The sequence below is a fragment of the Oncorhynchus gorbuscha genome, linkage group LG09, assembly GCF_021184085.1.
Source record: "Oncorhynchus gorbuscha isolate QuinsamMale2020 ecotype Even-year linkage group LG09, OgorEven_v1.0, whole genome shotgun sequence".
Taxonomy (NCBI): domain Eukaryota; kingdom Metazoa; phylum Chordata; class Actinopteri; order Salmoniformes; family Salmonidae; genus Oncorhynchus; species Oncorhynchus gorbuscha.
In genome coordinates, this window is record NC_060181.1 from 66,426,384 (window position 1) to 66,445,628 (window position 19,245).

The following is a 19,245-nucleotide window of genomic DNA, read 5'->3' on the forward strand; positions in this document are numbered from 1 at the left end:
TAATGACTCTCTAAGTGTAGCCCCGGGGTTAAGAGGAGCGCATGCTATGATGTCTAATTGCACAATCCACGATCCAGGGAAGCGGAGAGAGCAGAGGCAGTGGCTGTGTTGACCTGTAGTGACTCAGCTAATGGAGCCTGATCCTGTGAGGGACTGGGGTTTAGTAGGATTTGTTTGTTCATTGGGCTGGGATTTAAGAGTGTGGAGGATATTGGTCCAGAATGGTAGAAATAGTAACCAAAAATGATGACATGCACTAAACTTTTTGGAATTCCTCTTTATTTTCACTTTGAACACCCTGGGAGAGATTTACTAGTCTTTATTTCAGAGGGAATAGAAACAAAATAAATAACGCTTGAAATGTTTCACACAGCCTTGTTTTTGTATCTTCATTCCCTTCTTTAAATAACAAGTGCAGCAGTTGTACTGGTGCAAACATTTAGAACATCTGTTTGTCTTAATATGGAATCCATTGTCACAGGGAATGTTTCTGACTTATTAGGCCTGGAAAAGAAGCACCCCCCCCCCAATCCCACCTACACACAGAGCAATAGCAGGGATGAGCTCAGCAACAGACGTTTCATCTGTGCGGATATCAATGCCGCACCAACATGTGTCTCGGATGGGGGGGAATGAAGAAGAGGAAAAAAGGGCACCCGAAAAAGAAATGGTGACGGACAAAGCCTACAATTTGTGGGACCTAAAGCATAAAGCAAACAAAAGGCAGCTTTTGTAAGGAATAATGCATGTCAGCCGTGTCCTCTGCTCTTCCCACTGTAGCTTTGAACACGGCTGGGGACGGCCGTAGCTTCACTGTGTTTGTCGTGTTGCTATATAAAAGCCAGTCACCTCAAAGGGAAAAACCTCAACTATTCAACAGTGAATTGTGGGGCTGTAATTATGGGAAATGCGGGCAGGAAAAGTGGCTTTAGGTTTTTTACATTCAGCGACTAAGCACTTCTGATACTGAAGGAAGAGCTGCTGTTTATCGAAATGCTTTGGGCTAAACATAGTCAGCTGTCATTATGTACAGTATCTTTGCAGTGCTTGACTTGGTCAGGAGCTCACCGGAACTGAGTACCGGCACCTCAAATGTTCTACTGCTTCAGCTCCTGTTCCTCTTATAGAATATTAGATGGAAAGTCTTGCGGAGCTCCTGCACCTAAATATAAACAGTCAAGGCAGCCAAAATGAGTAGCGGAACCTATTTCAGTCAAGTACTGTAACTTTGTCTATCCTTCCAATCCCCCCTCAAACATTTATTTATTTCTGTCACAATTTTGTAGTCTAATGACCCATTTATTCCTTTGAAGGGACCGTTGCTGGGTCTCTCTCCCAGTCTCCCCACATCCTCAGGAAAGCATAGCAACCACCAAGGCAGCGGAGAGGAGGCAGTCTCTCTTGGGCCTGTAGAGGATAAACAGTGGAATGGACCACCTATCTGGATGAAATAGCATTGGTAGTGCTATTTGGGATCCTTGGGATGTCCTTTACCTTAACCCCTACCATAACCCTTACCTAACCTTAACCCTTAACTTAACCATTTTAAATGTAAACTTCAATGGGACGGGGATGTCCTAAGGATCACGGATCGCAAGGAATCCCTTTCTTAGGCATAATCACTCAAATGATCAATCTGAATTAATTTAACTGTACGATTTTGCACTCAGCCGATACATAGCCTGTCTTCTTCCCTCAACTTTTACCCATCACTATCAAGGGTTTGAAGGCTTTGTGGATTCAGATTCCCTCCAGGACACTTCTAAACATCAGGCAGGACCCGGGGCCCGGTCCATATGAATGGGGCCATATTAGATCATTTTTTGAAACTGTATACTATATGTGCATATGAAATGCTGTAAATATATATATTAGTGTGGGCCATGAGGGTGCTGGGTCAAAGCAGTCTTTGTTAGGGAGCTAGCTAGTGGAGGGAGCCTCTCTCTGGGTCCTTGGCTCGGCGGTGCCCGGCCCTGTGGTGGCAGATCATAGTTAATACTGTGCGGTGGGCTGTCAGAGACACTTAGACTGACGCTGGACAGGCAGGGGCCTCAAACAGAGCCTCTCCTCTGCATGGCCTGTGGATGAAGGCAGGAGCACCCAGGCATGGGAGCAGAGAGATCAACCTGGCCTGGGGTGGGACGGAGGTACAAGAACCATGGTCAAGAAATGGAGATGGAGAGACCTATACAAATTGATCTTTAATATATGTAACGGTGTGTGTGTGTGTTGGAGTGGTTGAAGTTGTTGGTGGACAGTTGGCTGTGGCTGTATATTGTTTGGCCCGGCTATCCATTTTGGCCTGCCTATAACTTCCTATTCATTAAAAAAGACCATTACGCATTTAACCATGTAATGTTGCCTAAACATTCTGAATGAACCCGCAATGCAGTTTTTAAAAATCTGTGATTGATTGAATAGCGGGCCTGTGTTGTGCCCTGTTGTTTCCACAGCCCTTTCATTGCCATAGCACTTTAGCCGCTCTTGTCAACAATGACTAACCTGCAATCTGGCATTAGATCAGACGCTATTAGGGAGGAATATTATGACTGGGTAAACAGGGATGAGATGGGGACTTTGAGTCATCGGCGGAACATGCCGATTCTTCCGTCACTGCCTGTCCTGTTGAACTGGAAATAAAACCCACTCCAAGATGAGACCTTCTTCATTGGACCAAGCAGTCCTTTGAAATCCTCCTCTTCCAAAGTACATGCATGATGCTTTATGAGAAAGGAGCAGATAACAGCTAATTATAGATCCTGCCTGCTCTGCAGTCAGATGGGCTGAAATGGTTATGGTGTTTAATTGTCCACCCAACCACTCACATGATATATGGTTCAGTGGAGGAAACAGAAAGCTCTGTTAGTCTTAAGGATCCTCGCCCTGAAGGTAAATATACCTATCTCCGATTCCAAATTAATACAAGAGAAGCAAAACTTGATCTGCAAGTAGAGGTGATGCTCCAATATATCAATTACTGTACATCTATAAATAATAAACTGCAAGTTAATCTCATCTCCATCGTGTGTGAGGTACAGCCGGTGTTTTGAATATTCATGATAATAAAGATGTCTCTGAAATTAAAACTCAATTAGGTACCGTAGTGTCAAACCAACCAGACACTAAGTGGATGGTAGACGGGGACGTTAAGTGGGATGACGCAAGGCGCACCTTTTCCCTTAAACACACACGTATCTTATTGATATGGTGGTTTGACCTGGTGAAAGACTTTGCCTGATAGTTCAGTGTACCTGGCGTCTCTGGCACTCTGTTTACATCGTCACTTCCTGTTCCCAGTCCCCACGTCTGCTTAGCCTTCATTTCCGTGCCAGTCCCCCCTCACCTACACCCTGTGTGTGTGCGCCCTTCCGCCCACGCTCCCGCCTCCCTCCCTCCCACCTCCCTCCCTCCCCCTCCCTCCCGCCTCCCTCCCTCCCTCCCTCCCGCCTCCCTCCCTCCCGCCTCCCTGGCTGTGAGGGAGACGATCAGGGTATTGGGGCTCCTATTACGGCCTCCCAGGGGCTTTGAGTGAATGGCTCCCTCAAGGGGCTTCTATTGCAGCATTCTAGGGGCATGGGTAAAGGGGCTGCTCCCTCAAGGCTCCCCTCAGATTAAGGGCTAATCAGTTAGTCTCAGACCAGGGCTTTCAGGCAGACCACCAAGCCAGCAGCCACAAACCAAACTGACTGCAGTCGTAGCCCCAATCCACCTCCCTTGCCGCAGCCCACCATACAAAACAAAACTGGTTTGGCCTTGTCCTTGGCAGGACCTTCTCTCCCCCCCGCCTTCCCTGCTGCCTCCCCCGTTTCTCCTCTACATGCACTCTCTCACAGCACACAGTCACACAGAGAGAAACCAGGTGCCACATCAGTTTTAAAAAAGTGTTTGGCTGCTTTCTTTCTCTTACCTTTGGGCTATCGTTTCCCACTCCTCTCTCTCTCTCTCTTTCTCTTTCTCTTTCTCTCTCCCTCTCTCTCTCTCTCTCTCTCTCTCTCTCTCTCTCTCTCTCTCTCTCTCTCTCTCTCTCTCTCTCTCTCTCTCTCTCTCTCTCTCTCTATCCTCTCTCTCTCTCTCTCTCTCTCTCTCTCTCTCTCTCTCTCTCTCTCTCTCTCTCTCTCTCTCTGACTCAGACCCCCGACGTCTCACCCCAAAGCCTCCCTCTATTTGACTGAGTGGGGTTAGGTTCTTGATCCTCTCTGGAGAGGCTGTGGGGTCAGACAATAATAAGGCAAACAAATGTGAAGTGTGGTTCATTTCGTTGGGAAGCAGATGTACTGGTGATTGTCTACAGACTCATTTTCATTTTTTTTCTTCTAGTCTGTAATGGAACAAGAGCGGGGATATTGTTCTGTGTAATCAAAAGGATTGCCCCTTGACTTCAACTTAACTTTTTGGAGAATGTACTGTGTTGGTAACAAACCACTGGGCATACACTGGTTGAATCAACGTTGTTTCCATGTTATTTCAATGAAATTACGTTGAACCAAGTGGAATAGAAGTTGAATTGTTGTCTGTGCCCAGAGTGAAATGAAGGTTACGCTTTTCTTTAGTATAATATGTAATAGTATAGTAATTTAGTATAATATGTATTTTAATTAATTACTCATTAGTTTCATTCACTGAAATGGAAATAATTGTTCAGCAAATCTGTTGATTTCTCTGAGGAAAGTAATATAAAGTATTCCATTGTAACCAAATGATTTAGTAAATACCAGTATTGACTGAAACAGGACTGTAAAAGAAATCAGCGTTGCACTTAAATCTGAATTGATGAATCAGGATTTAACTGACCATTTATCTACATGCATTAAGAATAGGCCGCCCAACTCCTTATGTGAGACTTTGTCATCTCTAAATCCCCTCAGCGATACGTAGTTAATCAATGACACATGGGAAGTTGTAACGCGTTCCGATCTGTCTCACCAATTTCTATCTCATCATTTGCGTAGTGAGGGCTTTCCTCACCTCCCTCCATCCGCTCTTCTGTCCATTCCCTGCCAAACCAGTCACTAATGCTTCTGTTGCTTTCCAAGGGGCTCCATTGCTCATGTATTACTCAGTCAGGATTGTCATTTGATTCAATTTCACAAACCTCTTTTGACCCTCTTCTCTCTGCTTCTGCCTGTCTCTCTGTCTCTCTCCCCTTCCATTCTGTCCACCTCCCTCTCTCTTTCTTCCTCTGCTCCTTCTCTCTCTCTCTCTCTCTCTCTCACACACACACACACACACACACACACACACACACACACACACACACACACACACACACACACACACACACACACACACACACACACACACACACACACACACACACACACACACACACACACACACACACACACACGATAGGCGAAGCCATCGATGACGTCACCCCATTGTTTCCTATGAGAATGCTCAGTGGTACATTTGATGATCCGGAAGTGTCATTTCAGAGTGTCACCATCTTGCTACATTGAGGAGTTTTTGGGAACATTGCATGCGCAGTTTGAGCTACTCCAGGAAGTGACGTTGTAGGCTAGCTCAGTGCTGCCCCCTCTCATGGAGTACATCAAGTTGGAGGCCGGCGAGGTACTGCAGGCTGCCATTAGCAACTAAATTATCCCTTTAACTTTGTCTGTGTGTGTAAAGTAATTGTTTCCAGGACATACAATGCCAGTCAAAAGTTTAGACACACCTACTCATTCAAGGGTTTTTCTTTATATTTTCTACATTGTATAATTTTTTATTTAACTAGGCAAGTCAGTTAAGAACAAATTCTTATTTTCAATGACAGCCTAGGAACAGTGGGTTAACTGCCTTGTTCAGGGGCAGAATGACACATTTGTACCATGTCATCTCGGGGATTTGAACTTGTAACCTTTCAGTTACTAGTCCACTGCTCTAACCACTAAGGCTATGCTGCCACCCCAGAATAATAGTGAAGACATCAAAACTATGGAATAACACATATGGAATCATGTAGGAAACCAAAAAAATGTTAAACAAATCTAAATATATTTTAGATTTCATAAGCTACAAAGTAGGCACCCTTTGCATTTATGACAGCTTTGTACACTCAGTCCCCACATATGCTGAGCACTTGTTTGCTGCTTTTCCTTCACTCTGCGGTCCAACTCATCACAAACCATCTCAATTGGGTTGAGGTCAGGTTATTGTGTAGGCCAGCAAAGCATCCCCACACCATCACACCTCTTCCTCCATGCTTTATGGTGGGAACCATATCCGTTCACCTACTCTGCGTCTCACAAAGACAGGCTGCAATTTCTGAGGCTGGGTAACTCTAATGAACTTATCCTCTGCAGCAGAGGTAACTCTGGGTCTTCCTTTCCTGTGGCAGTCCTCATAAGAGCCAATTTCATCATAGCTCTTGATGGTTTTTGTGACTGCACTTGAAGAATCGATCAAAGTTTTTTAAATGTTCCATATTGACTGATCTTCATGTCTTAAAGTAATGATGGACTGTATTTTCTCTTTGTTTATTTGAGCTGTTCTTCTCATACTATGAACTTGGTATTTTATCAAATAGGGCTATCTTCTGTATACCACCCCTACCTTGTCACAACACAACTTATTTGCTCAAACGCATTAAGAAGGAAAGAAATTCCACAATTAACTTTTAACAAGGCACACCTGTTAATTTAAATGCATTCCAGGTGACTACCTCATGAAGCTGGTTGAGAGAAGGCCATGAGTGTGCAAAGCTGTCAACAAGGCAAAGGATGGCTACTTTGAAGAATCTAAAACATATTTTGATTTGTTTAACACTTTTTTGGGTACTACCTGATTCCATATGTGTTATTTCATAGTTTTGATATCTTCACTATTATTCTACAATGTAGAAGATAATACAAACAAAGAAAAATCTTTGAATGAGTAGGTGTGTCCAAACATTTGACTGGTACTGTACATCTGGTGAGCTAGAAGCAATTATTGGTTCATGATTGTGTTCTGAAATAAAGATGTACATACACGAATATTGACCTTAAAGAATGCCATTTACCATTCACTATAATGGTAGGATCATCTTTTCTTCAACTTGAAATCCTCAATGCAAGGGGGCAGTCGTTCTCCCCTGACTCACACACACGCACACATATCTCTTTTTCCCCATCACTCCATCCTTTTAGTGAGTACCGTGAGTACACTCTCGGTGCCCCTGAAGCCAGGTGATGCTAGAAACATGTCTAGGTTCTACCTTCTACTGGAGGGAGGAGAGGAGGATAGGAGCGGAGGAGGAGAGAGTAGGGAAAGCTCCACGACCATTGGAAATAAAGATGAAGGAGAGAGGAATTAGAATATGAATTAGAAAAACATTGCGGATGGACCATAAAGCTTGCAGGTGGTGAATGGTTACTGTAGGGGTGAGAGATGGAGTAAAGAGGTGCTAGAGGAGAAGAAGGAACCATGTAGAGGAGGGATTGGAGTGGATGTGGTGGTTGTGAGGGGCTGAGCTCTGATGAATATATCTGGATGTGATTATTATGACAGCAGTTATAAAACCATAAGGCCTGGCCCCACTTCCTGCTCGTGTTGATTTAAACCTCCCAGGCTCATAAATAATGTCTGATTAAGTGGCTGTGCCGCGCTGCGCAAGGTCTCTTAGCCCAATCTGCGTGTGTATCCCACATGGCACACTGTTTCCCTACTTTCGACCAGAACCCTATGGGCTTTTCTTAAAAGTAGCGCACTATGTAGGGAATAGGGTACCATTTGGGATGCAGAATGCTTCTGCCTAGCCTGGCCACTACATGGCCCTCAATGTGTTCCATATTAGCAGGACCACGTGGGCTTTTGAAGGATGGATTAATGGGTGGTGGGTGGAGGGGTACTACCAAACCATCAGACTCAAACAGCCCCCACCCTGCTCCAACCTAGAAGGAATGGATACCTCTGACGCACATACAGGTAGACTTATAGACGTATCCTCTGACTGTAATCAGCATACCTCAGCTGGGTTGACATGACATGGTGTCTTACACCTGACAGCTATTCTATAGCCTACCGCAAGTATGTTAGGAAGCAGGATGCTACCACCGTCCCTTTAGTTTTCATCAATGTTATTGAAGGATGTCCTCTTATTGACTGTGTGTGTCACCCCATGGCCTTATGTCCCAATGGGGCTAAAGTATACATTGGCCTAATTTCTGTCCAATATCCTCAGGGTCTCTTTTCCCTCCATATTCTAGGATAAAAGGAGCAGCGTGTGGGGAGTATTTGGGCACCTTTCCTCCCTTTAGTGGGATAGTATTCCAGCAGTTTAGATTAGCTGCCATGGGTCCCTTCAACACATTTGTAAGTGACCCTCCAGCCCCCTCCTCCTGTCTTCACTCTCCTCCTGTGTGCACAGTGACTGAGGGGTGCGGCGGCGGTGTGTGTGTAATGCTGTGTTAACCTGTCCAAGGGCAGCATAACAATAACAAACAGGAGGTTACAGCTCTTCTCTGACCTCTGACCCTGGCCTCTCCTCACCAAGGGATTGATCAGTATCACACTACCACACAGGGACACAGGATCAGCCACAGCACACACACACATGCACATGCTCACGCGCACACATAAACACACAATATGAAATGGTCACTTCACTCCTGTGGAACCGAGTATTTTCTAAATGGGGGAATCGACTACCTCCCCGTGTTGGTGCCTCAGAACCAGGTATCTGCTTTCAATGATTCACCCTTTTTATGTAGCTTTTTGTACTTTAGCAAATCAAAGGGATTTATCTGGGAGATTTGAAGCTTCCTCATTGGTGTCTATCAATCAATGATTGACATCTTTCATGGCAGCAAGCTCCGCCAATGAGGGGATTCACAAACAGAAACTAGACTGCCCGTCACTGCCATTGTCTTACCCACAAGGCAATTCTCCTGTCCGTATTTGGAAAGGCACGTCAGATGCATTTGAGACAAAAGAACTGAGGGACGGCTGAGACAGTGACATGCTGATTGGGACTGGACCATGCAGAGCCAGAAGACCCCAGGGTCTAATCAAACTCATGGTAAGAATACATCAACATCTATTTAGATCAGGTCAACTGGACATCACAACAAAGCCATGTAGAGTGATATATATGCTGAGCCTGACATTTTCCTCCAGAATTCTCATTCATTGTTGAGAGATACTCAGGTGACCTCAGTAAAAGGCCACAATCATTGATGGGTGCGTGTGTGTGTGCATGCGTGCATCAGTGTATGTGTTTGATGTTGGACCTTGTGTGTTGTTCATGAATTAGAAATGTGTTTGTGGTTCTGTCTCCTGGACTTAGTTAAAGTGGACTTTGATCCCTTTGACGACTCAAATGGCTTCAGCATCAGTAGCTATAAACGCCCCCCCCAGCCCCTCCTCCATTGATGAACAGATAAGATCCTTCTCCCTCTTCCTTATCTCCCTGTTTCCCCCCTCTCCCTCTCTTTTTCTCTCTCCCCTACCTACCTCCTTGCCCACATGAATCCTTATGCCTAGGTTGAAAAATAGGGATATAATTTCCAACGGTATCTGTTTCCATGTCCTTTCAACATATACCTGAGCTTGATGTCTCCTTTCGGGCTTTGGGGTCAGAGCTGACATAGCAGGCAGCATTGGCCACAGACAGACTGACATGGGTAAATGTGTGACAAGGAGAGGGGGTTGGAAGTTGTAATCTCTTGGTGCTTTAACTTGGTGCTTTATGTCCCCAATCCCAACCCAAACACCACATACCCTCAAGAACCAGTAAGCCTATCATTTTGCTGATGTGCCTTTGGTCTGGCAGATACTCACTCACTCACCCATTAGTGCTTGCCCTCATTGTTAGTAGGCTTACCCATTGTCGACTGCTAACTCATTTCAGAAAATAAAATATCCAGAAAACGCCATTCCATAATATATGCAGTAAACTACCTGTTGAGTCCTTCATTGAGCAATAATATGCCAATGGCCAGTTGACCATTGGGATAATTATTGTCTCCCTGGCTATCTAGCACACCGATATTCCATGATTTCTCCTCGTAATTTGCAGTAAGTGCTTTTGATATATCCCGTGCAGTAGGAAGCAAGTGATATGAAGAATGTTGTGCAATTATTGACAATAACGCAACTCTGGCATGCTGTTCTTTTGCAGGACTGTTAATGTATGGACAAATGATTCCTGGCCCAAACATTGGGCGCGTGTTCCAACCCTCATTACTCGACCTCCGCGGTTTTGTTGTTAAGTGGGCCGATCAAATTCGTAAAGCTCAGGAGCCCCTCTCTTTCCCCTCCTCCTTTTTCAAACTCGAATTGATTTTCTTGTTTGGTATGTTTATGTTATCATTTGTAAATCTTACCAGAAGTGGACCGTGAGGCACAAGGGGTAACTCATACACAGTTTAATGAAGTATTTACAGATAATTCCAAATGTCAAATACTTCTGCCCAATGACATAGTGCAGAGTGCTGACTCTAACAACTCTCTTTCTCCCTCCAACTTTTCTTCCTCTGCGTCTTTGGTCAGGCGGATTTTATTTCAGGTAAAAACGTATTCGGAGAAAAGAGGCTGCCAGGTTCATTGCACTTAGCGAAAGGAAAACAATCCTCTTTGTTGCATATCATAGCTCTCAAGGACTGAACTTTGAAACAGGCATAAGAAGATTACTGTTATTCGTGATATACCCAATTTCCATGAATAGTAAAAACTGAAGTTTGCTCAGGGTTCGTACTAGATTGTTTTCAGTTGTAGGCCTACTGTAGGGTAAAGTAAAACTGGATCCAGCAGAAGCACAAACCTACCTTTGCTGCTGACGCTTTTTATTGTATCCTATCCCAACAGGTCTGTTATAATGGGCTTTATGTCGCCTACCGTCTTAGAACCTTTCTGCACAATTGCTAAACCAAAACAAAATCCACAGCAATCGAATATTCTCTAAATAAAACAAAACAATATATTTTTTTCTGACTTTCATAAAATTATTTTTTAATTGATGATTACATATATATAAATAAATATAAATAATGAAATATATATATATTTGAATTCAGGAGCTTGCTACTGCTACTACTTTGGTTGATCATGCTCTCTGTATTAATGGTCTAGGGACATTGTCACTGCAGGCTGACAATAAGCTCAGTATTTAAACACATAGATGCCACATATGGCTATGTGCAGAGTAAACAGTATTTGGGATGTTAACCATATGTATTAAACCACTGTATCTTTCTAGCATACAGTCGTGAGTCGCGTGGAGCGAATGTAAATCCTCCTGACAGCAGCGCTAAAGCGCAGGAGGCGCATAGTGAGAAATGGTGCTTCGGAGCAATAATGGACTCGGAGTCATGACCTCTGTATGGAAACAATTTGGACTGTGGCTGAAGGTACGCTCCAACTGCCACTGCGTCTATTAGAATGTTGTTTGAAATATAAATGAATCCTAACCGGCAATGAGATACATCCTTTAAAAACAAGCCATTAGACACGCCTCTAGTTCACTCCCAGAAAGTCCCAGAAAGTCGTGGATCACTTGAAGCGGAGTCATTCAAGTGCACTTTAATGTCCACTCATGCGCCAAACGCAAACGTTTGCTTGCATTTGATATTGTCGAGCTGTGCCCTTTATATGTTGGTATATTTCGATAGAAAGTTATCCAAATATACTTTGGTTGAAGACTACATAGGCAACTATTACTGATCTATTATAATTATTTTTGTGGATGGTGTTTGGTGGGCTATAATCGGTGTAGAACATGATTGGCAATGGATTTGAAGGTCGTGTTTATGAGTTATGAATTAATTTGACAACAAATCATGTGCAATCATTGGCCCATGTGATGCAAATATTGACGCCAACAATTGAGTGACCTGCCCATTTCCAATTTGAATCGTATGACATGCCTATTCCCAACTTGAATTGTACATGGCCTAATATATCCTTATGAATTAAGATAGCCTACATTGCACCATTGACGTGGGTTAAGAATCTGGTTTAAGAAATTGCGCTTCTGCTAAATATGTATTTATTTTTGAAAGATGTTGTTTAATTGTCTGTTTTGTACTGTAACGTCAGCCATTCGTTTTGCATTAGTTTCCTTCGTCTCCAATTATAGATGATTTAAGGCATGGTTCATTGAGCAGTTATATTTTCGTTAAAGCGAGGGTTTACCATGCTTAGACCATTTATTTACTCAATACTTAGCCTACATTTTACATGCATTCAATTAACTATTTCGAGGAATTATTGTATTATTATTAATGGCTGTTGTTGTTGTTGTTGTTGTTGTTGTTATTATTATTATTATTATGCCTCCTAGTTGTTGTGGTCGATGTTATTATTTATATTTTAATGATGTTATTATTATTATTATTATAAATTTATTTGTTCGAATTTAAATGGACCCCTTTGCTCTCCATATCACCTCTCAGCAGGGATAATATACTCCTTACAATATCACCATGTTAAAGGAATGTGTGGTCCCAGTTGTAGTTTATACTAAATTACCATGTTGGTGTTTGTGACCACAGCGAGCAGTGGCCCTCCTGCCGATTTTAATTCGCCAATAAACGTTTCACAGACTTCCTTGGCCTGTGGCTTTGTGCACAGCTCGATTGGCACCCCATGGCCTACTTTGGCCAGTCTATGTCCATTAAATTATTTATCCTTCAGGTTCGAAAAAGCCCATTAAAAGCATAGGTTTCTCCTATTGGTTAAAAGGATGGAAGTCCAGCAGGCATGGGTTCAGTCAGATGTTGTCTTTGTTTATTGGTTATAACTGTAACCTGTAACCTGTACATATACATAAACTGTAAATAGACACATGTTAAATATAATAATGTATAAATATCACAACAGAAATAGTAGTATTTTATTCGTTTATATGTTAGACAGAAAATGACTATCGGTAGGCATATTTATTCTTCCACCTCCAGGAAATAGTCGTGTCGGGTTTTGATTTGTGAATAGACAATATCATGTCTTCAATGCAAAAATGATTTCCATGCGCCCTTTATATTTCAACAACGTGTGCAATCCATTATCTTGCTATTCCATAAACCTCCACACAGTCGTGCTATTTCTACATGAAGTGACAGGTTTAACTATCTTGGTGTCTCGCTGTCACTATACACTGAGCAAATGAGATGACCAATGAAAAACATAGGAAGCGTTAGCAGGCTATTTTATAGGAGCATACATTACCTTAATTGCCATTTCGGTTCATTGCAGCGCTATTGTTAACATGTTGCACACACAACACACACACATAAGCTACAGTCATAACGGCGGTGCTAATTAGGCATCAGGCTGACATATTCCAGATGCATTCTTCTTTAAGTTATTCTGCTGACTTCTTGAAATGAAATGATATTTGTGCCGGAGGTCTACGTCAAATCACCGGATCATTTCTTATCAAATCCTAGCAGGGACTTCAATGGGAAACAAATAAAAGACTGTTATTCTTATTTGGAGGCTGCAGTGACGCAATGGGCTCAGAGGGGCTTAGAATCAGATGGCATCCAGTGACTGCTCCGTCTCAGTCAGCTCGTCCAGGAGGCTCATTGGAGCCCGGTCCTTCTGTGCATGCAGACCTCCCAGCAAGGCCTCTCCTCTCTCATCCCAATGTGGGTCTATTTGTATTGGCACCCAAGATAAGGCTTTCATTTTACCCTGGGATGTTGTGTGCTCAATTGCCCTAACTGCTTCATATTTACGATCATATTTTACAAAAGCTTCAGGGATATTTCGTCTTGTAAATGATTGAAATGCTTCTTTCTGATTGTTTTCTATTGGGGCTATTGTCGAGATCAATTTTTCATTGTTTCACGGCATTCTAAAGTTTCCCGCTAGTTTGAGCTCCCCGCTACTACTGCCTCCCTGCCCCTGAGCAGTCTTATACTTTTAGATTCCCAGTTTCCAAGAAATTCAAAATAAATAGAGTGGAGTGAGTGCAGGAGAGACGCAAAGGCAAAGGAGTCCCCAATCAGTGTTCAATTATTTAGAAGAACCAAAACAGCTATGGAATGGCTGCTTTGCACGAGGTGAAATGCACATCAGTTAGCAAAACATTTCGTTGAATAAATACACGGAAGAATATTCACACATAGATCCTATTTGTTCACTTCTTCTCTCCCCACATAGGCCTAGTACTGAAACGAAATGTGTTAGAGAATTGTATTATCCACAGGTTGAATATGCTATCCATTTTATGTTTTAAATGGCTATGAAAATGAGCGATTTAATCATTAGCGACATAATAATGATATACTCATACTGGTCACCGCTCAGTCCAATTATTCTGTATAGGCCTATTTATTTGTATTTATGTGATAATACCTATGAGATTAGTTTAATTAGATAGTTTAATTGTTAAAATGAAAAATCCTAATCCTCTTTTAACCATTCACCTGTGCCCAAATGCATGCATTATGTATTGCTTTCTTCTTTCTTGAAAAACGTCTGCGAAACAATTCAAACTGTAGGTATTCAGCAGTTATAAAATATGTAGTTATTTAATTTCATCTTTAGGAAAATCCTTGTGATAAATTCGGGTAAGGACCTTTCTACAAGGCAGCTAAGTTTCACGGCAAGCGCCTTTAATGGGGCGGCAGATAGCCTAGAGCGTTGGACTTGTAACCGAAAGGTTGCAAGTTCGAATTCCCGAGCTGACAAGGTAAATATCTGTCGTTCTGCCCCTGAACGGGCAGTTAACCCACTGTTCCTAGGCCGTCATTGATAATAAGAACTTGTTCTTTTACTGACTTTTACTGACTTGCCTAGTTAAACGTATCGTTTGATAGGCAGCCTAATACAGTTTTAGTAATATTTAGATATGTTCTTAAGTAAATGATAAATGAAGTCATATTCCGTGTCAGAAAAAAATAGGAATTATATTCATAAGAATAGTAGGCTATAAATGATTTATAGGCTCTATATCAATAATGATATTTAATGATGATGAAGATAAAAGATCACATTCTATAGGCTACCAAAAAATTATTTTCACTATTTTCACTATTTTCATTATTATTTCACTTGTAAGGACATTGCCATTTTGATTGCCTGTTCTTCTAGAGACATTTTAAATGACACATCTCTATCGTTTAGTGGCGCGTAAAGAATATTTCTCCTTGTGACAAGAAAATACATACAGATTGCTGCGTAAAGTGACGCTTCGTGCCAAGCCTTCGCTTTTTGTCCATTTAATTAAACAGCTCGTTTTGACATATAAATGAAGATTACCTCTAATTTTCTATTTGAAATGGGAACATTTTTAGGTTAAGTTAAAACCATTGGTCTAACAAATTACATATTTTCCGAGGTCACGTCGGCCACAGTGTAGCTTTAGGACTTTTAAAACTCTGCTGGTTCTTTATATAAACTGAGGTCGAGCATTTCGCGCCCCAAAATGTTCTCACTGCAGAAAAAAAGTATTTTAAAGATCACTTCAGAAAATGGAGCAGGGGTTTAGCGCACTGTGTTAAATGTTTTAATTATACCATCCTCTTACCATTTGCAACCCCCAACTCGTTAACACACACACACACACACACACACACACACACACACACACACACACACACACACACACACACACACACACACACACACACACACACACACACACACACACACACACACACACACACACACACACACACACACACACACACACACACACACACACACACACACACACACATTATTATTATTTACACGCACGCACAAGCACAAGCACACAAACACACAAACACACAAACACACATACACACAAACACATACGCACGTCATATATCCAACCAACACAAACACATAGGATAAGGAGAGGGAGATGGCATGTGTTCATATGCCTGCCCCCAAAGACACACGTTGATAAATTGGTCTATAATACTTTTACAAATCAATGATAAAGTTGGCAATTGTCTGGACAAAAGTTATACATTCAAATGTTATTAGTTCCCAGAAGCGTTTTGAGGAAACTTTACGCACAGACCAGACAGTGTTCTCTCGCCCACGCACTGCTACATCATCGTCATTAACATATTTAATATTATTGACGAATGAGCTACGCGCCTCGTCTGGTGTTTTACCACTATCCCTCCACGCACCCCAGCGCTCATCTCGTGTATTCTGCACGGAGAACACTGCGATCAGCAGAACGGTTCCAGAACTGCCAACTGTCGACGTTCGCGACCTTCATTTGAGTGCTACAAACAAGGTAAGCTTCTGCGGACGCACTCATATCCAGTTTACTTGTAATTATATTGAATTGGACAATTTAGAGTTTTATGGATGTGACTTAGGGAGAGGGGTTGGCAAAGGATGTTAACAATGTGAGTGAGTTGGCAAAGATAACACTGTAACCACAAACGACATGATTCCAAGTTGCCATCTCTGGCACTTTAAATCATTTTTTTAGCCCAGCTACCAGTCTCTACCAGCTCTCGGCTGCTGCTGATCAGTCTTGCGTTCATTCGGAGACGATAATTGGATCAGTTTTGTCTGACCTTTACGTCATGATGTTTTGACGTCATTGGGCCGCCACTTAAAAAACGAATGTGACCCAAGCGTTTTCACAATATTTCTAATCTCCAGAGACTGTCTAATCGATTCCTTAAATCAAAACGCCAATTGTTATTTCATGCATTACGAAACACTGCAAAATGTAATAGGATGACCAAAAGTAGCGTTTGGGACTGCATTAAATATTGCTGCATGCGCCACTGTATCTCCTATTGACCCCTATTGCCCCCCTCCCCTCTCTTTCTTTCTGAGACTGACTGGCTTGCAGTCACGCACGTGGACCCTCCGGGACTCTCTCGAGCCTGTAGACTCAGTTATCAAGTAGGCTAAGCTTTGCATAAGCTTTGACTGTGTTAATAAAAACAAAACAATACAGGTATTTTTTTAAAATTGTGCATGCATACTCCTTCAGCCTACACATTACATCATTCTTTAACCATTATTTATAGGCCTAATATCCTATTTATTCCGAGGGATTGGAGTCTTGCAATGACACCGAAAGTAAAAGGCGCAGCTAAGTGAGCCCTTCCATATTGCCACGGTGCCAACCATAAACTGATATGCTTACGTTTTCACCTACCATCACACAATGTGGTATCGAAAGTGACCTTAGGCCACAACGAAAGTGGAAACGAGCTCATCAAATATTTAGGACAGACAGTTTTGTGTGGCCCTCTCCTTGGTTTACTGCAGTCACGGCGACCTGGGGAGAGCCGTTCATTCGTTAAACCGTTTGGCCTCGTTATTTATTAAAAGCCGGTGACATCTGTCGATAAAGAATGTAGTTTATTATGCAATGATTTCCCATGACAGCGCACTCCTGCTGTATTTACACAATATATGAATAAAACAGACAGGCAAAGACAGACAGAGACAGGGACGGCTACAATATATGTACGTTTATTAGACTACTGATGTCTTTGCTGAGCATGGAATTAAATCTATAGGCCTTTCTGTTTCATCTGCATTCCTGATAGGCTAACTATTTATTGTTAAATAGGCTATTATTCAGTAATATCAACTTGTATCTGGCACAACAGCATATGTCCTGATTTAAATAGTAAAATGTATTTTTAAAACTCTTCATATAAAAGTTAACCTACTGACAAAGGCACACATTGTATCCGAAATCAAATATGTGGGAATGGCGATGGCGCACAGTCTCACATCCAAATCAAATATTTGAAAGGGGAAAAAAAACAAGTCAGTGCAGAATATTAGAGTTTGCAGCGAGACACGAAATGCTCATGCTGAGGAATAGGCCAAATGACTTTTGACGCCCCTCCCCTCTCCCCCGCGCTTGCTTTCTTCTTTCTCCACCCCTCTCGCCTCCCTCTTTTGTGAACCCGCTGTCAGTTAGCGCCCGTTGGCACCGGAAAGATTGAAAGTGACACGCAGATTGTTTTGCGCGAAATTGTGACTGTTCTATCGAGATGTCTTCAGTTAACACCTTCTCTTTGTCGCAGACATTTTGATTTCGGTCTGTTTTGCTTGAGCGACTTGGTTGTTTTGCCTGTTGTTCACCGGAACATTTTCCTTATGATGCGTTTTGCGTTTTCCTTGTTCCCGCCGGTGAAGAAACCACGAGTTCAGAAGAGGACCGATTTGTGGCTCGGCCGTGTCTAACCGGGGACGACAGGACACAACGTGCGATCAAACGACTCCAACTGGCCGGTTGACAAGTTTATCTGCGCCGCGAGACGCAGCGGCTCGAACTCCAGCAAGATCCCCGCGCACTCAGCAAACAAACCTCGACGCACTGGTCTCGAGCGAAAGAGACACTCTCTCTCTCTCTTTCTCTCTCTCTCTCTCTCTGAGGCGAACACCACTCTCACACAGACAATAAACCAACGCACATTGTCTACCTTTGTCTCCCATCTCTCTCATTTCTCTCGGACTCGCTCACATCCAGCGCTTGGGGCACGAAGTTGTGTCCACCAGCACAGACTCCAGCGGATCTCTGCCGGTCGTGGACCCGACGCAGCCCAGCCCTGGATTCAATAATTTTAATCAATGGACAGAGCCTCCTCAACGGCCAGCAGAGGTACAGACACCCCATAAACAGTAAGTACTAGTCAGAGGTGTTCCGTAATGACTAACCTGACCGTTTCCATCGATTTCCCATTCATTGTAATAAGCCATTAATCTTGTGTTTCTTCTGACAACACAACACATCAGCAGCAGCGATGTTATGCAGTAATGCGGTCGATAACGAGAAAGAGAAATCACTTGTTGCACCTAGGGGTAAATAGCCTATCTGGGGTTATAGTTGATTATTTTACCTTCAGATGTTAATTGAAAAGTACAACATAGGCCTAATAACAATTTCGTTTACAGTGATGATTGCTATAATGGCTGATAGGCTGTAGGCTATTGGTTTCAAACTTTATTAATAGGCCTGTAGCATATCCTATCTTCAATTCATTGTTTTGGTCAGTTAATCCCCATAACAATGTAGGCTATTTGGACACAGCTTTCGTCACCAGACAAAACGATCTATTACATAATGTATTATTATTAGTATTATTGCCTATATTAATAGTCCAATGTAATAATGACAATGATGACAATTATTATTTAATTAGCCTACTGATTGATAATAATAACTAACCATAACTCATGATTATCATTCCATTTCCATAATAATGATTTCACACAGGCTACATGTGGGTTATTTAGGCCTATCATTCTAGTTCACCTGATTGATGGTACCCGTGCGTTAGAAAGGTCAAAGGAAGCATCGTGGGGAAAACATTTCTAGCTATGTATGTGGTTTCT

The 19,245-nt window shown here is 42.5% G+C and overlaps 1 protein-coding gene across 1 annotated transcript in view; it reads left to right on the forward strand.

The window, feature by feature from the left end:
- The first annotated feature begins 8,849 nt into the window (after positions 1 to 8,849).
- LOC124043970 (DNA-binding protein SATB2-like) overlaps positions 8,850 to 19,245 on the forward strand; it is an 85,710-nt gene continuing 75,314 nt past the window's right edge. The window contains 1 exon segment of the mRNA XM_046363164.1: positions 8,850 to 9,001. Within this exon segment, the coding sequence (XP_046219120.1) occupies positions 8,962 to 9,001 (40 nt within the window). The 5' untranslated portion in view covers positions 8,850 to 8,961.